The following is a 26,880-nucleotide window of genomic DNA, read 5'->3' on the forward strand; positions in this document are numbered from 1 at the left end:
TGTAACTCGAATAGCTGACTTTCTCTTATATCTGAGGAAAGAACGATCTCTTTCAGCTCCCACTATCAAGGGTTACAGAAGCATGTTGGCATCAGTCTTCCGTCACAGAGGCTTAGATCTTTCCAACAATAAAGATCTACAGGACCTCCTTAAGTCTTTTGAGACCACGAAGGAGCGTCGTTTGGTTACACCTGGTTGGAATTTAGACGTGGTACTAAGATTCCTTATGTCAGACAGGTTCGAACCGCTACAATCAGCCTCCCTGAAAGATCTCACCTTAAAGACTCTTTTCCTGATATGCTTAGCCACAGCTAAAAGAGTCAGTGAGATTCATGCCTTTAGCAAGAACATCGGATTCTCATCCGAAACGGTTACATGTTCTACAACTTGGTTTTCTAGCCAAACACGAGCTGCCTTCTCGGCCTTGACCAATATCGTTCGATATTCCAAACTTATCGTATGGTTGGAAATGAACTAGAAAGAGTCTTATGTCCTGTAAGAGCTCTTAAGTTCTATTTAAAAACCTTTACGAGGCCCGTCTGAAGCTTTATGGTGTTCAGTTAAGAATCCATCTTTGCCTATGTCAAAGAATGCTTTATCCTATTTTATCAGACTGTTAATACGAGAAGCTCATTCCCATCTGAATGAGGAAGACCAAGCTTTGCTGAAGGTAAGGACACACGAAGTTAGAGCTGTCGCAACTTCCGTGGCCTTTAAACAAAATAGATCTCTGCAAAGTATAATCGACGCAACCTATTGGAAAAGCAAATCAGTGTTCGCGTCTTTTTATCTTAAGAATGTCCAGTCTCTTTACGAGAACTGCTACACTCTGGGACCATTCGTAGCAACGAGTGCAGTAGTGGGTGAGGGCTCAACCACTACAATTCCCTAATTCCATAACCTTTTTAATCTTTCTCTTGAAATGTTTTATTATTGTTTTTGGGTTGTCCGGAAGGCTAAGAAGCCTTTCGCATCCTACTTGATTTGGCGGGTGGTCAAAGTCATTTCTTGAGAAGCGCCTAGATTAGAGGTTTTGATGAGGTCCTTTAGTATGGGTTGCAACCCTTCATACTTCAGCTCCTAGGAGTCGCTCAGCATCCTATGAGGATCGCGAGGCTCAGTAAGGAAGACGTACTTAAAAAGGCAGAGTAATTGTTCAAGTCGACTTCCTTACCAGGTACTTATTTATTTTATGTTTGTTATTTTGAATAACTGCTAAAATGAAATACAAAATACTTAGCTCATAATAATGTCAACATGTAATGCTGGTCTCTACCCACCCCCCTGGGTGTGAATCAGCTTATATGATCACCGGCTAAGTTTAATATTGAAAAATGTTATTTTTATTAATAAAATAAATTTTTGAATATACTTACCCGGTGATCATATATTAAAGGACCCTCCCTTCCTCCCCAATAGAGACCCAGTGGGCCGAGGAGAAAATTGGTTCTGTGTTGACATGGAGTACTTGAGTACCTGCTCGACAGATGGCGCAGTTGATGTACACCCCCACCTGTATAGCGATCGCTGGCGTATTTTGTCCTTAGGTTTTTCTGTCGGGCAGCAGAGCTGACAGCTTATATGATCACCGGGTAAGTATATTCAAAAATTTATTTTATTAATAAAAATAACATATTATCAAGTAGTCATCCATCTGCACATAGCTTCCATTTTTCTTTTTTTATATATTATTATAATAATTATCATTATTTTTATTATTATTATTATTATTATTATTATTATTGTTAAAAGCTAAGCTACAACCCTAGTTGGAAAAGCAGGATGCTATAAGCCCAAGGGCTCTAACATGGAAAAATAGCCCAGTGAAGAAAGGAAAAAAAAAGGAAATAAAAAACTACGAGAAATAATAAAGCAAAATATCTTTTATAAGAATTGAAACAACATTATTGAGAAGAGAACTTTCTGAATCCTTTGACACGAAACTTAACTTGAAGAGTTAGGTTAGATTGACATTGGGGTGAGTAGGACCATTACCGTTTTCAAGAGAAAACTCACTACACTTTTTTTAACTTTGACAAAAGAACATAGCATTGCCAACAGCTTATGAAGCTTATCAATATAGAAAGTTGGCTGACTATTTGAATTTCTAAGGGTGAAGACTTGTCCTTATCGTTGTCATTACTCCAGCAATCAAATAGCCTAGTCTTCCCTGGCTTTTCCCTTGAACAAAAGCAAGTTCCCTTTAGCTTTGCACTGTTAACTTGAGAAGCAAACATTTCCATGTATTTCCACATGAGAGGTACCTAAGAAAAACACATTTCATAATGTCTTCGTCGGCACCCACTCGTGTCCGAGTATTGGGTTCTGTCGTTAGCCATCTTTGGGGTGGGTGCTTATGTCTGATGTGGCTGTTAAGTCCTAGTCTGTGGTGGAAGAGTCGCGGACAGTGTTCACAAGGGAGGGTAGGTGGTGGCCGGGGCTGTTCTAATCGCTCTCTCCTTCTCCTCCTAGCCTCCTCATTTTGTCTCCTCCTCTCCTCGAAGTCCACGGTGCCATGGTGTATTGTACTCCTCCAGGTTTTCCTGTCCCTGGCTGTTTCTTCCCATGAGGAAGGATCGATGTCAGTTAGAGCCAGGGTGCGAATTAGCTGATCTTTATAGCGCATTTTCGGGGCTCCCCGTGGTCTGGTGCCCTGGGTCATAACAATACACCAAGAAATGGACTTCGGGAAAAATTCCTGTGCACATTCGCACATCCCATTCAGTAATTGTTAAGAAAATCAGAGGAAGACACAAAGCACAATGACAAAAAAAACAATCTGGAGAGAAGGTCTGATCAGTCCCACACAAATGAAAAAACAGAAGAGACAAAAAGACTGGTGCATCAGTAACCCCTTACTGCCAAAATGCTCCTTCCTTTACTATGAGCATATGTTCATTGAAGGAAAAAAATATGGGAAAATGTACCAGTTTTAAATGTAAAGGTCGATTAAACCGAGCTTCTGGAGAAGCAAGATGAACATCAGGGGGGGTTTAGTATAATTCAATAAGAAATTATTTACCAACTCCCATCTGTTTGGGTTTGTAAAGAAGTGAAGACTAACAATGCAAACTTCATGACAGGTGTCTAGGGGTTTCTGTAAAACACTGACAAAGTAAACCTTTTGAGCGCCATTGGACGGAATTCAAATCCAGTGATTACCTTTTTTTCCTCTCTTGTTACTTGCATATATGACAAATTCGAAGATAATTTGTATTTTTCCTAATCATACAAACCTTAGCTATTTACAGAGGGTTTACCTTTTAGCGCAGCTGAAATGACGAGCTAATAGTTTTAACGAGGGTTAATTACCCCCGCGCTAGTTAGCGGGGGGTGGGGAAGGGTAGCTTGCTACCCCTCCCCCCTCCACACAACGGTGACTTGCTTCACTTCACTTAGAGGTAGGACTTGACTTGGGGGTCAGGGATGGCGGGCACATATGTGTACAGTAAATAGCTAAGGTTTGTATGGTTAGGAAAAATACAAATTATCTTCGAATTTGTCATTTGTTCCGTAACCGAAATACAAACCACGCTATTTACAGAGGGTGACTTACCCCTTAGGAAGGGTGGAAAGTCCCCAGCCTTACTGACTTCGGCTTGCCCGGGGGCTCGATCCCTCAGTGAGCAGCACTAGAGAGAGGGAGCCCCTGTACCTCACAAGTTCCTAGCATCGCTAGGAACGAGTGGCCTACATAAGCAGTGTGAGGAGGAGAGTGTGACTCGTCCTATGAAGTTGACCTTGAGACCTTCAGATAGGAATTCTAGGAAAGGACGTTCCCCATACCACTTCGTCAGGGTATGGGAGACGCAACAGTATTAAGCTTAATACTAGGAGCACAAAGAAGCATGGGTTACCTGCAGAGGTCGAGGTCAGCTATGCGAGGACCAGGATGCTGCTTCCCCAAGAGAGGGGAGAATGAAGAAAGAAGTAAGGGTCAGACATACTCTTTCATTTACGCAGACTAAGACCGGGTAACAACGCCCTCAACCTATTGCTACTTGTCCAAAAGGAGCCTGAGGTTAGACCAGCTGTTGTGAAGCCACCACAGGGCCGATAGAGAACGTATCGAGGCTCCTGTGGGTCACGTCTTGCAGGTAGTGGGCTGTGAAGGTCGTTTGACGCTTCCAGACCCCAGCTTGAAGTACCTGCGTCACAGAGAAGTTTCTCTTGAAGGCCAGGGATGTAGCAATACCCCTGACATCGTGGGCCCGAGGGCGACGTGACGGAGGAGGGTCAGGATTCAGGGCATGGTGGATAACCCTTCAAATCCAAGCTGAGATGGTGTTCCTGGTGACCCTCCTCTTAGTCCTGCCTGTGCTCACAAACAAAGCTCGCACATGAGGACGGACTGCAGCCGTTCTCTTCAAGTAGTGCCTCAGACACCTCACTGGACATAGTAGCAGCTGGTCTGGGTCGCTTGTTACAGAACGGAGACTCGCGATCCTGAAAGAGTCGAACCGAGGATCCGGCACTCCAGGATTCTGAGTCTTGGCAACAAACTCAGGGACGAACCTGAACGTTACCTCCCCCCATCCCCTTGAATGGGCGATGTCGTACGAGAGACCATGAAGTTCACTAACACGCTTGGCCGAAGCCAAGGCGAGTAGGAAAGCCGTCTTCCAAGACAGGTGGCGATCGGAGGCCTGGCGTAATGGCTAGAAGGGAGGTCTCTTAAGAGACCTGAGGACTCGAACCACGTTCCAAGGAGGGGGTCTCACTTCCGAATGGGGGCAGGTAAGCTCATAGCTACGTATGAGTAAAGAGAGTTCTAGCGATGAAGAAATATCCACGCCCTTTAGCGCAGCTGAAATGACGAGCTAATAATTTTAACGAGGGTTAATTACCCCCGCGCTAGTTAGCGGGGGGTGGGGAAGGGTAGCTTGCTACCCCTCCCCCCTCCACACAACGGTGACTTGCTTCACTTCACTTAGAGGTAGGACTTGACTTGGGGGTCAGGGATGGCGGGCACATATGTGTAAATAGCTAAGGTTTGTATGGTTAGGAAAAATACAAATTATCTTCGAATTTGTCATTTGTTCCGTAACCGAAATACAAACCACGCTATTTACAGAGGGTGACTTACCCCTTAGGAAGGGTGGAAAGTCCCCAGCCTTACTGACTTCGGCTTGCCCGGGGGCTCGATCCCTCAGTGAGCAGCACTAGAGAGAGGGAGCCCCTGTACCTCAAAAGTTCCTAGCATCGCTAGGAACGAGTGGCCTACATAAGCAGTGTGAGGAGGAGAGTGTGACTCGTCCTATGAAGTTGACCTTGAGACCTTCAGATAGGAATTCTAGGAAAGGACGTTCCCCATACCACTTCGTCAGGGTATGGGAGACGCAACAGTATTAAGCTTAATACTAGGAGCACAAAGAAGCATGGGTTACCTGCAGAGGTCGAGGTCAGCTATGCGAGGACCAGGATGCTGCTTCCCCAAGAGAGGGGAGAATGAAGAAAGAAGTAAGGGTCAGACATACTCTTTCATTCACGCAGACTAAGACCGGGTAACAACGCCCTCAACCTATTGCTACTTGTCCAAAAGGAGCCTGAGGTTAGACCAGCTGTTGTGAAGCCACCACAGGGCCGATAGAGAACGTATCGAGGCTCCTGTGGGTCACGTCTTGCAGGTAGTGGGCTGTGAAGGTCGTTTGACGCTTCCAGACCCCAGCTTGAAGTACCTGCGTCACAGAGAAGTTTCTCTTGAAGGCCAAGGATGTAGCAATACCCCTGACATCGTAGGCCCGAGGGCGACGTGACGGAGGAGGGTCAGGATTCAGGGCATGGTGGATAACCCTTCAAATCCAAGCTGAGATGGTGTTCCTGGTGACCCTCCTCTTAGTCCTGCCTGTGCTCACAAACAAAGCTCGCACATGAGGACGGACTGCAGCCGTTCTCTTCAAGTAGTGCCTCAGACACCTCACTGGACATAGTAGCAGCTGGTCTGGGTCGCTTGTTACAGAACGGAGACTCGCGATCCTGAAAGAGTCGAACCGAGGATCCGGCACTCCAGGATTCTGAGTCTTGGCAACAAACTCAGGGACGAACCTGAACGTTACCTCCCCCCATCCCCTTGAATGGGCGATGTCGTACGAGAGACCATGAAGTTCACTAACACGCTTGGCCGAAGCCAAGGCGAGTAGGAAAGCCGTCTTCCAAGACAGGTGGCGATCGGAGGCCTGGCGTAATGGCTAGAAGGGAGGTCTCTTAAGAGACCTGAGGACTCGAACCACGTTCCAAGGAGGGGGTCTCACTTCCGAATGGGGGCAGGTAAGCTCATAGCTACGTATGAGTAAAGAGAGTTCTAGCGATGAAGAAATATCCATGCCCTTTAGCGCAGCTGAAATGACGAGCTAATAGTTTTAACGAGGGTTAATTACCCCCGCGCTAGTTAGCGGGGGGTGGGGAAGGGTAGCTTGCTACCCCTCCCCCCTCCACACAACGGTGACTTGCTTCACTTCACTTAGAGGTAGGACTTGACTTGGGGGTCAGGGATGGCGGGCACATATGTGTAAATAGCTAAGGTTTGTATGGTTAGGAAAAATACAAATCTTCGAATTTGTCATTTGTTCCGTAACCGAAATACAAACCACGCTATTTACAGAGGGTGACTTACCCCTTAGGAAGGGTGGAAAGTCCCCAGCCTTACTGACTTCGGCTTGCCCGGGGGCTCGATCCCTCAGTGAGCAGCACTAGAGAGAGGGAGCCCCTGTACCTCACAAGTTCCTAGCATCGCTAGGAACGAGTGGCCTACATAAGCAGTGTGAGGAGGAGAGTGTGACTCGTCCTATGAAGTTGACCTTGAGACCTTCAGATAGGAATTCTAGGAAAGGACGTTCCCCATACCACTTCGTCAGGGTATGGGAGACGCAACAGTATTAAGCTTAATACTAGGAGCACAAAGAAGCATGGGTTACCTGCAGAGGTCGAGGTCAGCTATGCGAGGACCAGGATGCTGCTTCCCCAAGAGAGGGGAGAATGAAGAAAGAAGTAAGGGTCAGACATACTCTTTCATTCACGCAGACTAAGACCGGGTAACAACGCCCTCAACCTATTGCTACTTGTCCAAAAGGAGCCTGAGGTTAGACCAGCTGTTGTGAAGCCACCACAGGGCCGATAGAGAACGTATCGAGGCTCCTGTGGGTCACGTCTTGCAGGTAGTGGGCTGTGAAGGTCGTTTGACGCTTCCAGACCCCAGCTTGAAGTACCTGCGTCACAGAGAAGTTTCTCTTGAAGGCCAGGGATGTAGCAATACCCCTGACATCGTGGGCCCGAGGGCAACGTGACGGAGGAGGGTCAGGATTCAGGGCATGGTGGATAACCCTTCAAATCCAAGCTGAGATGGTGTTCCTGGTGACCCTCCTCTTAGTCCTGCCTGTGCTCACAAACAAAGCTCGCACATGAGGACGGACTGTAGCCGTTCTCTTCAAGTAGTGCCTCAGACACCTCACTGGACATAGTAGCAGCTGGTCTGGGTCGCTTGTTACAGAACGGAGACTCGCGATCCTGAAAGAGTCGAACCGAGGATCCGGCACTCCAGGATTCTGAGTCTTGGCAACAAACTCAGGGACGAACCTGAACGTTACCTCCCCCCATCCCCTTGAATGGGCGATGTCGTACGAGAGACCATGAAGTTCACTAACACGCTTGGCCGAAGCCAAGGCGAGTAGGAAAGCCGTCTTCCAAGACAGGTGGCGATCGGAGGCCTGGCGTAATGGCTAGAAGGGAGGTCTCTTAAGAGACCTGAGGACTCGAACCACGTTCCAAGGAGGGGGTCTCACTTCCGAATGGGGGCAGGTAAGCTCATAGCTACGTATGAGTAAAGAGGGTTCTAGCGATGAAGAAATATCCACGCCCTTCAATCTGAAGGCCAAGCTTAAGGCTGAGCGATAGCCTTTCACTGCCGAGACAGAAAGGCGCATTTCTTCTCGCAGATATACGAGGAAGTCCGCTATTGCTGGAATAGTGGCATCGAGTGGAGAGATACCCCTTCCACGACACCAACCACAAAAGACTCTCCACTTTGCTTGGTAGACTCCCTCAGAGGACCTTCGCAGGTGCCGTGACATTCTCTCCGCAACCTGTTGCGAAAAGCTTCTCTCCGCGAGGAGACGCTGGATAGTCTCCAGGCGTGAAGCTGAAGCGAGGCTACGGCACTGTGAGGGACGCCGGAGTGGGGTTGTCTGAGAAGCTTGTGTCGTGGAGGATGCTCCCTTGGGAGTTCCGTCAGGAGTTGCAGAAGGTCCAGAAACCATTCCGCGTGATGCCATAGCGGAGCTACCAGAGTCATCGAACAGTTGACCGATAGTCTGGTCCTGTTGAGCACCCTTCTCATCAGACAGAACGGTGGGAAGGCGTACACGTCGATGTTGTCCCACCGTTGCTGGAAAGCATCTTGCCAGAGTGCCTTGGGGTCCGGGACTGGTGAGCAGTACAGGGGCAGCTTGAAGTTCAAGGCTGTCGCGAACAAGTCTACAGTCGGAGAGCCCCACAAAGTCAGGACTTTGTTGGCTATCCGAGGATCCAAAGACCACTCGGTACTCACTATCTGCGAAGCCCTGCTCAGACTGTCGGCGAGCACATTCCTCTTGCCAGGAATGAAGCGAGATGATAGTGTTATCGAGTGGGTTTCGGTCCACCTCAGTCTCTCTACTGCAAGATGGGATAGCTGTTGCGAAAAAGTGCCTCCCTGCTTGTTGATATAAGCCACTACCGTGGTGTTGTCGCTCATCACCACCACGGAGTGACCCGCCAGGGACCGTTGGAACTGCTGAAGAGCCAGAAAGACGGCCTTCAATTCTAGCAGGTTGATGTGTAGGCACTTTTCTGATTCTGACCAAAGGCCTGAGGCCCTCTGGTTCAGAACGTGCGCCCCCCACCCTTCTTTTGACGCGTCCGAAAACAGAGTCAATTCCGGGGGGAGGACGACAAGACTCACTCCCTTCCGCAGGTTCTCGTCGGCCAGCCACCACCGCAAGTCCGTCTGTTCCAGAGAACCCATTGGGATCAGAATGTCCTAGGAATCGGATCCTTGATTCCACCGGGACTTGAGCCGCCATTGAAGGGATCTCATCCTGAGGCGGCTGTTTGGAACCAGATGGGCCAGGGAGGATAGGTGGCCTAAGAGACGCAACCACGATTGGGCGGGGAGTTCTTTTCGCCTGAGGAAGGGTTCCGCCACCCTCCTCAGCCTTGCTATCCGGTCGTCTGATGGAAAGGCTTTGTGGAGATTGGTGTCTATTAGCATGCCTAGATAAACCAGTCGTTGGGACGGCTGCAGAGAGGACTTCTTGAGGTTTACCACGATCCCCAGATCCTGGCAAAGATCCAGAAGCCTGTCTCGGTGCCGAAGAAGGGTCGACTCCGAGTCTTCTAGGATCAGCCAATCGTCCAAGTAACGAAGGAGACGAATTCCGTTCCTGTGCGCCCAAGATGAAATCAGGGTGAACACTCTGGTGAACACCTGAGGAGCTGTGGAGAGACCGAAACACAGCACCTTGAACTGGTAGATCTTGTTGTCTAAGCAGAATCTCAGGTACTTCCTGGAAGACGGATGGATTGGGATCTGGAAGTACGCATCCTTTAGATCCAGTGTGCACATGAAGTCTTGTGGTCTCACCGCAAGTCTGACCGTGTCTGCTGTCTCCATGCTGAACTGGGTTTGTTTGACAAACCTGTTCAGAGCTGAGAGATCGATGACGGGTCTCCAGCCTCCAGTAGCCTTCTTTACAAGAAAGAGTCGACTGAAGAAGCCTGGGGAGCCGTCCACGACCTCCTGGAGAGCACCCTTCTCGATCATGGTCTCGACTTCGGCCTGAAGGGCCAGCCCCTTTGCCGATCCCGTGGCATAGGAGCTCAACGACACTGGATTCACTGTCAGGGGAGGTTGAGATGTTGTGAACGGGACGCGATAGCCTTGGCCGATCACTGAGACCGTCCAAGCATCGGCCCCGTGTTGCTGCCACCTGCGGACGCAACGCTGAAGGCATCCCCCCACAGGTGGACATGCAGGGGGACTGCCACCCCTAGGGCTTACGGCCGCGGCCGCCACCCCTAGGAGTCTTGCCTCCCCTGGAGGACTTACCGCCACTCTTGACCTTGGCTGGAAAGGGCTGGGGCTTAGACACCACCTTCTTAGCTGCCGGTGCCTGTTTGGGAGCCTTACGAGGCTGTTGCTGCTGTTGTGGCGGGGCTGGAGGCTTATAGGGTCGAGTTGTAAGGGCCCTATGGAGGAGGGAGTCCGTGCAGGATTTCCTCCACCTCTCAGCCGTTCGCTCCAAGTCTTGAGGCTCAAACGGGCTCTCCCCCAGAAGGGAAGCATGTCGGAGCCTACACACATCTACGGCGGGGACCTTCGGATGGAATCTCTCGGACACAACATCGTGACGCTTCAACACCGAGTTGGCCCACAGGGTGGTAACCTGGTGCGCCAAAAACTCGATGGAGCGGGTGCCCGAGAGCAAGGTCTCTAGGGCCTTCCTATTGGTCTCCTTGGACAAGTCCTCCGATCGCAATAGGATGCCCAGAGATCCTAGCCAAAAGTCCAGCCACGAAGTGGCCTGCATGGCACACTTAGCGACCTTCTCATGGTTAAGGATCTCTTCCGCCGAGAACGACACCAGCCGGGCAGAGAGTTTCTCAAGGGGAACTCCCTTCGCCAGCACCTCCACAGAGTGATGGAGAGGAAGAGCGAGGTTGTGCTCACCCAGGATCTCGAAATACCTCCTCTGCTGAAGGCGAGGAGGAGGGATGAGCTTGTTTACGGCAGTGGAACGACTGAAGGAGGCAAGAAGTGCGAGCTGAGCGTTGGCCCTAGCCCTGGCACTCTTCAGCCCCCGAGACCAGGGCAGAGCCGCACTGGTCTTAGGGGCCTTCCGAACGTCAAACACTTCATCCAAAATCGTGTCTTTGGCTTCACGGGGGGCGATGACTGGATCCATAAGCCCGTTAAGTTGCCTTATCAGGCTTAGGACCTGCCAGAAGGCATGTTCGGATTCTTGCTGTTCTCCTCCCTGCGGGCTGGCAGCTAAGTCTCCTGCCCCAGGGATCTCTTCCTGGGGTGACACGTGGACATTCCCCTGGGTAGTCGTGGGTTCCTGACGAATCCTTGCAGAGGATTTAGGGACGGTCTTGGAGTCCTTAGATTCCCCCCTGGGAGGGATACAGGATCCCAACAACGAGGTTCGAGGGGCCCCTTCCTCACGAGACGATTCTCCTGCCTGAAGCGAAGTCTCCCCCCCTGGTGCCGAGGGGAAGACTACCGCCCCACTGGACTCACCTGAGGACGGAAAGGCCTCGTCCACGGGAGAAGGAGAGAGCACTCGTGCAGGAGAAGGGACCTTCGCGACCGACCTCTTGGGAACCAACTTCGCCCTGGGGGAAGTCACCACGAAGTCCACTCCTCTCTTTCTCTTCAGCGTAGGAGAGACAGCCGTTGGTTTGTTACCCTGGCCGGCGAGTGCTGGTTGCAAAACCCTCACTAACGCCCGTGCCAGAGGACCAAACCAAGTCTGTTGCTCCAAGGACACAGAGTCCGAAATCCTCGCTAAAGGGAAAGGGATCGGGCGATCCTTTGGAGTGGACACCACGGTACCTGCCTGAAAAGAAGGTGGGGAAGAATGATGTACTAACCTCTCCTCATCCTGCACTACCAACCTGTGTTTGGATGGAGGTGATCCCGAGTGCCGTCTAGGAGCACGCGTTCCTGCTGCTACCACAGGCTGCGGAATTCGCCGCGAACGATGGTCGCGCGGGCGAGCGATCGCGCGGGCGAGCGATCGCGCGGGCGCGCAGGTGGATGATCGTGCGGGCGCACAGGTGAGCGGTCGCGCAGGCGAATGATCGCGCGGGCGCGCAGGCGAGCGGTCGCGCAGGCGAGTGGGCGCGAGGGTGGGCAGGTAAATGAATGCGTGTCCGAGGCGACGAACGCAAGCGTTGGCGCGACGGCGAGGGAACGTGCTGCCGCGTAGGTGAGGAAGACCGCTGGCGATGTAGATCCACAGGCGATCGATGACGAGCTGGTGAGTGCAGTCGCTCAAGTTGGCGATGGCGCGATGTGGTATGTCGACGCATTGGCGTGCGATGGTGAGCAGCATGCGCAGGTGAATGACCGCGTAATGGCAAGCGATGGCGAGCAGCATGCGCAGGTGAATGATCGCGTGATGGGATGCGATGGTGATCAGCATCCGCAGGAGGGCGATCGTGCAATGGCGAGCGATGGCGAGCAGCATGCGCAGGAGGGCGATCGCATGATAGCGAGCGATGGCGAGCAGCATGCGCAGGTGGGCGATCGCGTGATGGGGTGCGGTGGTGATCAGCATGCGCAGGAGGGCGATTGTGCAATGGCGAGCGATGGCGAGCAGCATGCGCAGGAGGGCGATCGCGTGATGGCGAGCTAGAAGCTGGCGAACCGTGTTCCTTCAGGAGCGTTGGAGAACGTCGGCGCGCTAGCTGTCGCTGTTGAATGGGCGATACTAAGATCGCCTGTGCGCGCTGGCAAGCAGGTGAACGCTGGCGAGGAGGTTATCGCTGGCGCGTAGGTGATCGCTGGCGAGCTGGAGATCGCTGGCGAGCAGAAGGTCGACGCGTGTCCTGTGAAAGGACAGGTGGCGCGGCGCGTTCACGAGCAGGAACTGGAAGATCGCTGGCGCGTTGGCGAACATGTGTTTTTGACACACGCGCAGCACGATGTTGCGTAGCCACAGGACCAGGCAGATGGTGAGCAGGGAGCTCAGCAGGAACTAAAGGGTGGTCAGAGACCGCAGGGCGATGGTCCTCAAATGAGCGCTGACGCTCAGAAGAGAGCTGACGAGCAGGAGAGCGCTGGCGAGGGGGGCGAACATCAGGAGAGAGCCGACGAGCAGGTGAGCGTCGGCGAGCAGGTGAGCGTCGGCGAGCAGGAGATCGCCGACGAGCAGGAGAGCGCTGAAGATCAGGAGAGCGCCTGTGTGCTAGCACTGCTCGCGTAAGGGAAGGATCCCTTAGCCCCGAAGGGACCATTGCTCGTCGGGTGACGAGTTCTCCAGAAGGCGAAGATCTGGCAGGAAATGGTGAGCGGTCTGCAGAGAGGTTCAAGGAAGGCGGAGCTGTAGGTTGAGGCTGACGAGGAGAGTCCCCCCCGGAGGATGAAGACCCAAAAAGGCGCCTCTTAGTCCCCCTGTAAGGGGAAGGGAGGCCCTTGTGGCGTAGCGGACGGTGACCCTTACGGCGGAGGCGGCCTCGGGGAAGATCATCGGGACCATCGGTCCTCCGAAGGGGAGTCTCCGTCAAAGCACTTCCCTCAGAAGGAAGCTGAGCAGCAGCCGAGACCGAAGGACTCACTTCCCCCTTCGAAGGATATACGGGAGGGGGAGGAGAGCCTTTAGCACCATCATCCGCAACAGCACCTGCGGCGGATTGCCCAGCCACGTCGGAGGCCTCTGTCACCACGACGTCGACAATAGACAGAGGGTCTACCTCTACTACCGCCGGCGACTGCTTAACAGCGGCCCCCAACGAGACAAGGTCAATAAGAGCGACCCTGGAGGGCAAGCCCTTAAGCCCCAGGGACGACCAAATCTGTAAAAGATCATCACTGGTTAAGGCATTATCAATAACCTCCCCCGGAGGAGGAGGGGGAACCGCCTTGCTATGGGAGGCGACGCCCTCTCCCCCCACCGAAGGTCGGGAAACAGAACAAGGGCCTGCGCTCCCACTCGGCCGACTCTCCTTAGGAGGCGGACGAGGGGGAGCTTCGGAGGAGGTTTGGGCGGCGGAAGAAGAGTCCCGAGAACCTTCCTCCTTCAAGGCTAACCCCGGAGGAGAACGGTCTCTCTTGGACTTCTTCTTACGCCGACGGCCAAACCTCTCCCACTGGGAGACAGACCACTCCCTGCACTCACGGCACATGTTCTCCTGGTCGCACCGTCGGCCCCGACATTGAGGGCAGAGGGTGTGCGGATCCGTATTGACGTCCGACATGAAAGTCCCACAAGGACGACCGGCAACTCCAGGGCATGTACGCATTGTAAAGAAGAAAAAAATAATGAAGGTCAACTTCCAACCAACACACACGCTGAAAAGAAAAAGCAGAAAATTAAAGGCTGTCACGAGGACGATGAGCAGACACGTCTGATCACCGCCGAGCCAAAAGTGAAGTGAAGCAAGTCACCGGTGTGTGGAGGGGGGAGGGGTAGCAAGCTACCCTTCCCCACCCCCCGCTAACTAGCGCGGGGGTAATTAACCCTCGTTAAAACTATTGGCTCGTCATTTCAGCTGCGCTAAAAGGTAAACCCTCTGTAAATAGCGTGGTTTGTATTTCGGTTACGGAACAAATGAACATTTTACAAAATATGTAACAGCTTGTACAGCTCTTGTACTAAGATGAGTTAAGTAAAATATCCAAATAAAAGGCCTGGGACTTGAGTGCTAAATCATTTGGTGATGGGTTGAGCCTCAAAGGGTTAAATAGCATCACAAACATTAAGACTTTAGGAAAATCCAAATAGCAAACTAAGAAACAGATGATTACTTTTAGTACATTAAATTCAAAACTTTTACTAATACAACATTAACCCTTTTACCCCCAATGGACGTACTGGTACGTTTCACAAAACTCATCCCTTTACCCTCATGGACGTACTGGTATGTCCTTGCAAAAACCTGTCTCTTTACATTATTTTGCATATTTTTGATAAATTTAGGAGAAACTTCAGGCATTTTCCAAAATAATGAGACCAACCTGACCTCTCTATGACAAAAATTAAGGCTGTTAGAGCAATTTAAAAACAATATATTGCAAAATGTGCTTGAAAAAAAAACGCCTGGGGGTTAAGGGTTGGAAAGTTCCAAATAGCGTTGGGGTAAAAGGGTTAAAAAGTTCTAGATAATATGGAAGTACAGTAAAAGAAATGTTTCAGCAACTGGAAAGGCTGGAGCTACAATAACCATATTTGCCTAATGGATTAATATTACCAATTCCCAGAAAAAAATCAATATTCTACAATCTCGAGGAAATCGATTATCGAGCTCGGCTCGACATACATTTGGATTATTACAGTTTTCTCTGCAAGCTGTACGCGAGTTTTATAAATCCTTCAATAAGAAAAAGTTATTCGTGTAATCCAAGAAATATGTCCAAGAGTTTTTAACCCTTTTACCCCCAAAGGACGTACTGGTACGTTTCACAAAAGCCATCCCTTTACCCCCATGGACGTACCGGTACGTCCTTGCAAAAAAATGCCATAAAAACTTTTTTTTCATATATTTGATAATTTTTTGAGAAAATTCAGGCATTTTCCAAGAGAATGAGACCAACCTGACCTCTCTATGACAAAAATTAAGGCTGTTAGAGCAATTTTAAAAAAATATACTGCAAAATGTGCTGGGGAAAGAATAACCCCTTGGGGGTTAAGGGTTGGAAATTTCCAAAGAGCCTGGGGGTAAAAGGGTTAATATTACCAATTCCCAGAAAAAATCAATATTCTACAATCTCGAGGAAATCGATTATCGAGCTCGGCTCGACATACATTTGGATTATTACAGTTTTCTCTGAACGCTGTACGCGAGTTTTATAAATCCTTCTATAAGAAAAAGTTATTAGTGTAATCCAAGAAATATGTCCAAGAGTTTTTAATGGTGATGAATTGCAAAACAAGGCGATTTAAGTGAAGAAGATTTAGTATTAACCCTTTTACCCCCAGGCTCTTTGGAAATTTCCAACCCTTAACCCCCAAGGGGTTATTTTTTCCTCAGCACATTTTGCAGTATATATTTTTTAAATTGCTCTAACAGCCTTAATTTTTGTCATAGAGAGGTCAGGTTGGTCTCATTCTCTTGGAAAATGCCTGAATTTTCTCAAAAAATTATTAAAAATATGAAAAAAAAAATTTTATAGCATCTTTTTGCAAGGATGTACCGGTACGTCCATGGGGGTAAAGGATGGCTCTTGTGAAACGTACCAGTACGTCCTTTGGGGGTAAAAGGGTTAAGAAAATTCATGAGGAAAAAAATAACTTTAAATTAGGATAATCCGTCCCAGTAAACTTTTTATAAGTAAAAAAAAATTAATCCAAAATGATGAGAAAACTACTCTAGTCAAGTGACACAAAAAACAAAAGCTTTTCTGTCAATATCATAAGTTTTTATTAATTATTGTTATCATATTTCTAAAGCAAAGTATGCATCCTAAAGAAGGTGTGAAACTTTGAGGACAAAGTTATTAGTTGAAATGCTATGTTGAAAAAGAATAAATATGACAAACTTCAGCAACATTTACTTACTTTAGTAGCTCAGACAATGTGAATCTTTTCTTACACCCGTCTGCTAACATAACTAAATTTGAATAGAACGTGTTTAACCCCACGCTCGCACACTATTTGCAATCCCATACAACACCATCAAAAAAGAAATCTCCACATAAGTACATACATACATATACCAAGACACTTCCCCCAATTTTGGGGGGTAGCCGACATCAACAAAGAAACAAAAACAAAAAGGGGACCTCCACTCTCTACGTTCCTCCCAGCCTAACAAGGGACTCAACCGAGTTCAGCTGGTACTGCTAGGGTGGCACAGCCCACCCTCCCACATTATCCACTACAGATGAAGCTTCATAATGCTGAATCCCCTACTGCTGCTACCTCCGCGGTCATCCACATAAGTGATTCATAAAAACTATAACCTTTAATAGAAAAAAAAATATGAAAAAAAAAGAATGACATAAAATTACCTTCGATAATAGTTTCAACTTCTAGCTTTCCTTCACGACCAAGTTTAACCAGTTTCTTAATTTGAAAAGACGTTTTGGGATTGTGCAAATATGCTTTACCAACTGAAGAGGTCGAGCCGTTAATGCCATCTTCCAAATTCGAATTCCTTTTGCTACCAAACTCACCAGGCGCTGATTTTCCTACGGACGAAGATCTACCCACTTCGATAACGTCCTGAGAGTCGTCTTCGTCTCTATCAAGCCCTCCTTTGTTTCTAACTCCACTTCCATACTTTCTCCTTCTCTTTGGGGGAGGCGACACGCTTACAAGTTTTTCTTGTTCGTGTTTTTCTTAAAAGGAAAATATAAAACTTAGAATATCACACTATTATTATTATTATCATTATTAAATGCTAAGCTACAACCCTAGTTGGAAAAGCAGGATGCAATAAGCCCAGGGGCTCCAACAGGGAAAATAGCCCAGGGAGGAAAAGAAACAAGGAAAAATAAAATATTCTAAGAACAGCAAAAACATTGAAATAAATATTTCCTATATAAACTATAAAAACTTTAACAAAACAAGAGGAAGAGAAACTAGATAGAACAGTGTGCCCGAGTGTACCCTCAAGCAAGAGAACTCTAACCCAAGACAGTGGAAGACCATGGTACAGAGGCTATGGCACTACCCAAGACTAGAGAACAATGGTTTGATTTTGGAGTGCCCTTCTCCTAGAAGAGCTGCTTACCATAGCTAAAGAATTATATTAAGAATATGTGTTATGTATCCATAAATACAGATAAAAAAAAGTACAGTATTAACCCCTTGAGTGCCATTGGATGTATTCTAATATTTCTTCTCCCTTCAGCTCTATTGAATGTAATTCATGTCCAGTTATCACTAACATTGTTCTCTTTTATTATTTAGATGTTCCAATATCTTACAAAACATAAAATTATATATGAAAGGAAAGGAAATTTATTATGCTATACAATAAAAATGTTATAAAAATTATATCTTTGATAGTCTCTGTGCTTAGACATGTGAAGTAAAGTCTCCAAAAAAAGGGCCTATGGTTTAAGTACCTAATTATTTGGTAGGGGATTGGTGCCCAAAGGGTTAAAAAGCTCTCACTGCTATATAGGATAATGTGCTTAAACTAATTCTTAATTCATATCAAGAGGAGATGTTCTTACTGAACACATACACACTTTCAATTTTAATCTTTTTTTTTTTTTTGGTAAAAAAAATTGCAGTAAATTACATTGTTCAAAGATATCAATGTCAAGAATATGATGTTTTTAAACTACATTCGTTCTTAATACAAGGCAATTATTATTATTATTATTATTACTATCCAAGCTACAACCCTAATTGGAAAAGCAAGATGCTATAAGCCCAAGGGCTCCAATAGGGAAAAATAGCCCAGTGAGGAAAGGAAATAAGGAAATAAATAACTGAAGAGAACAAATTAACAATAAATCATTCTAAAAAAAGTAATGTCAAAAGAGATATGTCATATATGAAATATTAACAACGTCAAAAACAAATATGTCATATATAAACTATAAAAATACTCATGTCCGCCTGGTCAAAAAAAAAGCATTTGCTCCAACTTTGAACTTTTGAAGTTCTACTGATTCAACAACCCGATTAGGAAGATCCTCTTATAATTAGCCCACATTTAATGTCCTTAAATTTCTACATACATCAGTTCTCCTTGACAGGGGATGGGATCTTGAAAAAGACACCACTTCACAGATATATCTTAAAAGTTGAAAAATCAACTAACCATCTACAGAGAAGAGGCTAAATCATAAAAGACGGGCCACAAGCTGAAACTGAGGCTGGAAAAAGGTCAGCATCAAAATCCAATCCACAAAGCTTAGTAACTTGGCAGGTGCAAAGGTAAAAATTTCATGCTTCATGCTTAAGACTAATGTCGTATGTCAAAAAGAAGTGGAACACCACCTGACTAGCTCAAAAATAGATCACCTGGTGGTTATGCTTTTTGTGTTTAGATACGGCTGCAAAACACCAGAGCTTATTTTTGGAGAGATGCTGTGTGCTCTCCAAGGACTTTCCTGTTAAAGGGTAGAACGGGGAATACAATACAACGTAAATACCAAAGAAATATTGTCTCTACTCCTCGAGGGCCAGTGTATCAAAGAGCAAGGCATGGACTCGAGAGTGTATAAGGGAGACCTCACAAGTTCAGGCTCATTGACACAGCACCTGTTTCGCTAAGGGAAATATCCCGGTGAATGTCCCAGCCTCGAGACATGTACAATAGTTAAAAGAAAACAAATCTTAATAGCCAAGTTTGAAGAGAAGCCCAAAGTATGTCCGTCTTATTCACCGGCACAAATCAAAGCGACCGTTCAGTGTGCAGGCAAGGGGATGGCGCTACCCTGCCACTGGCCAGTCACTGCCGGCTACTGCCAACACTTCATTGTAAGTTTTAACTGCCGAGGTCCAGCTGCACTAGAATCAATCTCCTAACCAAAGAACGAAGGTCTGTATAGGAGTAGGAACAAATGAGAATATGGGGGTGTTATATATATATATATGTAACAGAAACGAATGAGAAGAGTCTTGCTTCTCTCAACCATGGTCTTCCTCCAGAATACGAAATGAAAGCGTCTTCTACGAGTGTTTAAGATTTTTGGTGGAAATGACACAACATAATCAATTTCCAATGGACACTACGTTGTGATTTTACTCAGGCCCGCATATCTCTACTTGGTGGCAATACAGCAGTCCAACAGACTGAGGTATATGAGTGTGGCAGCAAAAGAAAGAAATCTAATCTTTTATTTCTATTTGAACGGCATTGGTAGTTTGTCACTAATAGCATATTATCATTCAGATGTAAAATACAGGGAGAGGAATATACAGTAGTGTATATAAATACAGGGAGAGAGAGAGATAAATTGTATATAAATACAGGGAGAGATATACTGTATATAAATAAAAGGAGGGAAATAGAGAGATAAAGATGTATATATAAGGCTCTGTAATTACCTTAGAGTGAATGCTTGCTCTAAGCATCTTTCAGGCAAAGAGGAGCGCGAGACCAGGTTTGTGCTCTGTCGTTTCCAAGTGAAGTAGGCTCACTGATCACGGGCAAGTGAGAGAAGTCGAATGCTAGGAACGCAGCCACAGGTAAGCAGCCCTGGATCGTGCGTTATACCCCAACAGGTAAGATAGCAAGGTCGGTTGTGCGAGAGCTAGCACAAGCAATAGGAGGTTGAGCAGAAAGTGCTAGGTTATGACGCTGCATTCTCAACCCAGCCAGGTGAGCTGATCGATGATCACACCTGGGGCGCCTGCATAGAATATTTGAGCATTGAGTACTCGCTGCGTGAGTATATTGGGAGACTGCTTGCTCCAAGCAAATCTCAGGTGAACACACTGCTTTCACCTTTAGCACATGGTGACAGATTGTCAAGTTCCTCAGGGAGCTAAGAACAGCTAAAATGCTCTGGTGTCGAAACACATAGGCGCTTCCAAATCACCTGGTCAGATAGACTACCAGGTTAGGACAACAGCTCGCACTTGTGACAGCGTCCGCCAAAAATCCAAAATGGTCGGCGAGCTCAGAGGAAGATCCTGGTTAAAGCATATCTCTCAAATGAAAGGCTAGCTTCCACCTGAGAGCATACTGAGGGAGCTGAGATGCAGCTTGTTAAGCAAATCTCCTAATTGCTAAAATTCATTTGATTGCCACATCAGCAATTTGATGGATCACAAAGCAACTGACTTACAATGAGACAGGCTGAAAACGCTGAATCAACAGCACTTGCTAGAATATTGTGTTGCTTGCATGTGTCCGTCAGAAAACTCTGATGGGTCTGCAAATAACCACAGATAGAGACTTCCTCGTAGGGGAGTCTGATCGTAAGACTCCGTGTTAGGAGGCGAGGATAAACTTTCCCCCTGGGCCAAGGAAACACGATAGCATTAATCAAGGATATTCCCGAGATGACATGCAGTCCTATCGGGAACAGAAACCTGTAAATCTTTTAAACCATCCAGCCATTGGGGACAGAGGTCTGTCTGCACCGATTGCTGAAATCAAAGTGGAGTCGAAGTGAGTGAGTGGGATCGCGGAGCTTCCCTACTAACAATTGGTAACAAAACCTATAAGGTTGGTGACACCTTGCTGAACAGTTTTAAGAGCAGTGTTCCAACTAAGCTGAAGTCATACTACCATGTAAAGAAAGAGAGTTTGTATTCATGTTAGAACAAATATACATAAAATTCCCTATTAATATACATAAAATATATATATATCTACCTTTCAACTTTAGTATTCTTGCACTAGTTCGCCTTTCACGTGCAGATCCATCTGTATCTTCCGTACTTTTGTTTGCTTCACGGTCGCTGCCAGATGACGCTATAGAAAGAAAAAGAAAAAAAAAATTATATTGTGTATACCCACCTTTACAAACCTTTCGTCCTTTAAAATATAGATACTGTATACCTTTGGCGACGTTGGAATGGCCATTGAATCATTGCCAAAATGGTTGGTTAATGACAGATAGTGTGAGGGGGAGGGGGAGCCCAAACCCACCCACCCGTCACTGAATCGTCCCTTATCTTCAGGTCTAGGACAGAGAGGGTGGTTAGAGTGAAAACTTAAAATTTACAGGATTCACGTTCGAATAGCTAGGAAAAATACAAATCAATTTTTTAAAATTTCATTTGTTCCTAGGCATATACAAACCTATTATCCTTTAAAATAGGGACACACACTTCTGGGTGGAAGGAAGTCCTCTGCAGGGTTCTTTTATTCCTTGGATATCTCATCCTTCCTGGTTCCATATGGGAGTGAAGGAGAGAACTCCAATAACACCCTAACATCTAATTATAGGGATGTACATGATGTTAGGGCCTTGGCCACTGCTGACTTAAAAAGAAACTACAGTACAGGTAGTATCAAAACACGTAAAACTAACTCCTGAGACTGTATCAGCAGTGTCAAACCGGGCTCATCGAGAGAAATGTTTGGTAAAAAACTCCATCATCAACCTTTTCATGAAGATGGACAATTGCTTCTTGGAAGACATTATTATTATTATTATTATTAAATGCTAAGCTACAACCCTAGTTGGAAAAGCAGGATGCTATAAGCCCAGGGGCCCCAACAGGGAAAATAGCCCAGTGAGGAAAGGAAATGAAGAAAAATAAAATATTTTAAGTATAGTAACAACATTAAAATAAATATTTCCTATAAAAACTATAAAAACTTTAACAAAAAAGAGGAAGAGAAACTAGATAGAAGTGTGCCAGAGGCCCCGAGTGTTCCCTCAAGCAAGAGAACTCTAACCCAAGACGGTGGAAGACCATGTTTCAGAGGCTATGGCACAACCCAAGACTAGGCAAAGGGAAAGAACCGTAACCAAAGAGAAGGGTCCTATGTAGTACTGTCTGGCCAGTCAAAGGACCCCCGTAACTCTCTAGCGGTAGTATCTCAACAGGTGGTTGGTGCCCAGGCCAACCTACTACCTATAGTCTTCAAATAAAGTACCTGTACTACACAATGTAGCTCGCCAGCATTACACGTCCGACCAGCATGTAATGGTTATGGATGATACAGTATTGAAACAAGGCATCCCCTTCCACTACTGAGAGGTGTAATAGAGTCTAACACCAATCTGACCCTTAAGAGTAACTACTGTCTCTATGTCCATAATGTGCTAACGTGACAAAGGTACCTCAAGGTCAGGTTATGAGATCGTCAACCTAATCTGGGATAGTTTCTTCTTCCTAGAATACAAACGCTCAAATTCAAACAGATCCGGGAATGTATAATCAGAGGGAAAACCATGAACGGTCTTATTCCATGTCTGAGCACCAGAGAGCAAGGGCGGTACACTTCACCCTGCCTCTGCTGAACTGGTGTGGTCTTCACGGTTTGGTACTCGGAAGCGGGGACCAGTCACTGACCACCTCAGTACATTTCTTAGCGTGCAGGACCAGAATCAAGCTGTAGCATCTCCTCTTCTGAAGGTACCAAAATACATTGTGAAAGAAACAAGCAGAACTCCACTGTACAGACAAATAGAGAAGGACGCTCAAGTTACTAGATCACTTGGCCCATTCAATGTACAGCACCTTTTGGTGCGCTTCCTCTTACAAGCAAGATCAACCACAAATATCATCACCCTCATAAACTAACTGCCTAAGTCATCTTCTCCACTTGTTGGGAAATAAAAAAGAAACCTTCTCATTTCCTAATTCTTTATATCATTGTCTCCAGTTTCAATTCACAAATTCTTAATAGAAGATTTTGTGAATAAGAATTTGTTAATTGAAGCTCATCACAATGATATAAAGAATTAGGAAATGAGATTTTCTTTTTTATTTCCCAACACGTGGAGAAAATGACTTAGGCAGTAAGTTTATGAGGGTGATGATATATAAACTAACTCATAAATTCAAATATTTAAGAAAAGACTTAACAGTCAAGAAAGTAGCAAGATGGGTCATCTGTAACAACTCGGTGGATGGGTCTTCCCCAGGTCACCTCTCATTAACCAACTACTGTACCTTGCTAACGACTCAACAGCCATTCCAGTGCCGCTGAAGACATATCCCGATTTTAAAGAACAGGTTTATATACACGTACGAACAGATATAATATGTCACACTAAGTAAAGATCCATCCACCTTAGATCTAAGTGCGGTAAAATTTGAATAGATAACAGCACATCAAAGATCTATATTTTTATCAATATAAACCTATACTGTACTGACTAAAATAAAAATCTCAACAGTTTCTTAAAGCTTATCATATTTTATATTTGAGTAACAGTAATAAAAATTTCTAAGCACTTTATTATAGTTTACCATGTTTTCTATTTTTGTAAAAGTAATTACTATATGTACTGTGTTTTCATACAAATAAATTTTATTTATTTATGAATCTAGGCTATAAGGCCCAGCATAATAGTATTAAAAAGTCTAGCATAATATTAAGTATGTTCACTTTTCTCCCATGCATCTTACTGACAAACTTTACATTACATTCATGTAACTTATGAATATTTGTTAAAGTGATTTTACAAGAGATCTAACATGCATGAACATCTCTTCCCTGGTTTTGTCGAATTCAAGAAACCAATTTCACAGAATCAAAGTAAATCAAAGTTTGGTGGCAAAATACTAATAAAATCTTAAAAAAACAAAGAAATCATCTGATTATTTCATCCAACTGGTATCTCATAAAACTTTGTGACCTTGGCTTACAAGGTATATACTCTACTACTTCATACATACAATTTACTCTAATAACTAATTTTCCTGCAATGAACAATATTTAACTCACCAATATTCTCCCCTTCCGTGCTTCCCTTTCCATCCTCGGTACCAGAATTCTTCCCAATTTCTGTCGTCATTCTCTAAAAATTAGGAAAAACAAGAATAACTAAAACAGTTTGTTAACAAAAATATTCATAGCATAACCTCCTTCAAAATATCATATGCTAAATGGTTTGGCTTTCTGATAAGCATCAAAATCTGCTAAACAATAAATGAGAACTTTATTAGCAAAAGGTAAAGTAATTTTAATAACAATAATAAGGATAATGAAAAAGGTAAAGAAATCTAATAGGGTAAGGGGTTTCTATACAGTAAAATAATGCCCAGCCAATCGTCAATACATCGACAAACACATCCCTTGCAAATGAGTCCAAGCTGCTACTAAGGTGAATACCTGGGAAGCAGTACACAGTCCAAGCACAATCTTTACCTGGTACACCATACCGTAAGGAGAGTAGAGGGTACTTTCAAGAGAGCTTATGAACACGCACTTGAAAGTACATCCCCCTCTCCGTGCAAGTTAGAACCAGGGTGGGCCAGGCAATTGATACTGATGACTCAGCAGGTAGACCTATAGGCTTCCTCAAACAACCCTATCCTTGCCTCATAAGGATGGTGAGGTTGCAACCACTAAAGGAACTGACAAGTTTGAACAGGACTCGAACACCAGTCTGGCGATCACCAGGCAGAGACATTATCCTTCAGGTCTACCGAAAGCATGAAGTCTCCCTCTCTTATGGAAGATAGCACAGAGCGTACTGTTTCCACCCTGAGCTTCGTTTGATGAACATACTTATACAGAGGAGATAGGTCGATGACCGGTCTCCAGACCCCTGTCGCCTTCTCCACTAAGAACCCAATGTAGATTGATTGATTGATTTAAAGTTTTCATCTTCAATAACTTCAAGCACGTTCTCATCCATCATCCCTTCCACCTCTGCCTGCAAAGCCACAGCTTTCAGTGATATCAGAACTCTATAGGAAATTAGAATAGGGGGTTGGCGGTCCTGAAAGGGTAGCAAGTAACAGTCCCGAAGGACACTCACTACTCAAGGCATGGTACCATGTCGCTGCCAAATCACCTTGTGATGAACCAAGCATCCTCCTACTCTCAGCAGTAGGAGAGGGGACGTAGGCATTGGCGTTACCCTCTAACATCCCTCTTCCCCGCATCACCTTTCCTGAAAGGACCAGGTTGGATTGCTTGAAAAGGCTCTCGGAGTGGGCATAGGGCTCTTCCTCTGTCCCGATCCCAATCGCATAGGCTTGGTAGCACCCAAAGGTTTGGCCATTGCCACCTTCGCCAAGTCCACAAGACCTGACCATGGCAAACCCGAGGGGGGGCCTCAATCTCTGATTTTGCCAAATTGCCGATCAATAACTGAGGTTCTCCCAAACGGAGGTGTAAAGGTTCCCTCCCCCAGGCCATTGCAGTTGTGGATCTTTATAAATGAACTCTTCAGTTCAAGGTAGTCTGCTTCAGCAGGTACTGGACCACGGTCTGGTGTCCATGAGACATCCTGACCTTCGAGTACTCTTGCCTCCCTATGGCCGAGGGTGAGGCAACACTGGAGACACGAGTAAATTTGTTTCGTCCCGAGGACTGAACATGAAACATGATCAGGGGCTGACAAAGGCCTAGGAAGGCCAACAGCAACAGGAGAATTCCTGACACAGGACCCGGCATAGATGGATAAAGTACCAGGTAACTCTCCCTCTGCATGTCAGGGCCATGGGAGAGCTGCGGCCTCATGCTCCGTGGCAAGAGGAAAGAGTCCCTCTGCCCCCAATTCTTGGTTGGTATTCTTGGACTAATTCGACCTCTTCTTTTTCATCTCAAAAGCAGCATCAGAATCAGAGTTGGAGGATGGCAATGACAAGGATGAATAGGAGGTGGAGGAGGATGAACTGCACACATTTCTTCCTTTTTCAGGCTCTGTAAGCAAAGCAAAGCTATCAAGATCTGAACGACCACCGACGACAATGCTCCCTGGGGGAACACTATCAAAAGAGAGAGGAATACCGTATTCCCATGGCCCTGTGACCCTACCACAAGCAGGGCCAAAAGCACAGACACAGAGGAAGAAGAAACAGGCCCTGAACCCCCAGGGCCCAAGGGTTGGAGTGATGGGCACAGGCAAGGGGTAGGAATCACTGGGGCCAGGTCAGGGATCAGGATAACCCGGGTAACAGGAGTAGCATGCACCTTGGAATTGGTAGCCGCCTTATGCCCAATAACGGGACTAACCCCTAAGGTACTGACACATTTTCCGACGAACAGGAGGCACTTTACAGGGCTTCACCAACTTCTTGGGCTTAGGGGGAAAACCACTGATGCACCACCAAGCCTTTCACCAGGAACACTTGGGGCCCTTACACAGTGGAAACCGGGGGAGAAGTAGCCTTGGCAACTAGCTCTGTCTAAAAAGTCATGGAGGGCCTACCTGAATGACCTAAAGAATCCGAAAATTTACTTAGGCAAAAATTACACATCTGGGACTAAATCATATCTTTTCCCACTATGCAAACCTGAATCCTTTACATAGAAAAAAGAGTGAAGATGGAATACACGACAGTTCAAGATTTTATAACGAGGTGTAATCAGCTAGCAGTCACTTTGATAGCAGCTAGGACTTTCTAGGGGGTTGGTGATGGCAGGAAAGTATGGTTAGGAAAACTGTGAATTACGGTATCTCCAAATTCATCACCTGTTGCGGTGCAAATACAAACCTTTGTCCTTTACATAGGAGACTTATCCTTAGGTGGGAGGAAGTTCCTTTTCCAAATGGCTGGAAATCTAAAACTGTGATTCCTAAACTCAGACCTTGAAGGTAGTGAGTTCAGGTTCCTTACACCTCAACCCCCAGTA

General features: G+C 46.3%; 1 protein-coding gene across 4 annotated transcripts in view; it reads right to left on the reverse strand.

Annotated features, from left to right (window-relative positions):
* Nucleotides 1-26,880, reverse strand: part of LOC137624545 (uncharacterized) — a 68,141-nt gene that overhangs the window by 35,991 nt on the left and 5,270 nt on the right. For 2 of the 4 annotated variants that reach the window (XM_068355461.1, XM_068355454.1), the window contains exons 2-4: nucleotides 24,019-24,091; nucleotides 20,986-21,084; nucleotides 16,874-17,038 (exon numbers count right to left, since the gene is read on the reverse strand). In XM_068355461.1, coding sequence (XP_068211562.1) covers nucleotides 16,874-17,038; nucleotides 20,986-21,084; nucleotides 24,019-24,088 — 334 coding nt within the window. In that variant the 5' untranslated portion in view covers nucleotides 24,089-24,091. Of the gene's footprint in view, nucleotides 1-16,708; nucleotides 17,039-20,985; nucleotides 21,085-24,018; nucleotides 24,092-26,880 lie in introns of all 4 variants that reach the window. The other 2 variants (XM_068355435.1, XM_068355444.1) reach the window with 1 other exon arrangement.

The sequence above is a fragment of the Palaemon carinicauda genome, chromosome 2 (genome assembly GCF_036898095.1).
Source record: "Palaemon carinicauda isolate YSFRI2023 chromosome 2, ASM3689809v2, whole genome shotgun sequence".
NCBI lineage: Eukaryota > Metazoa > Arthropoda > Malacostraca > Decapoda > Palaemonidae > Palaemon > Palaemon carinicauda.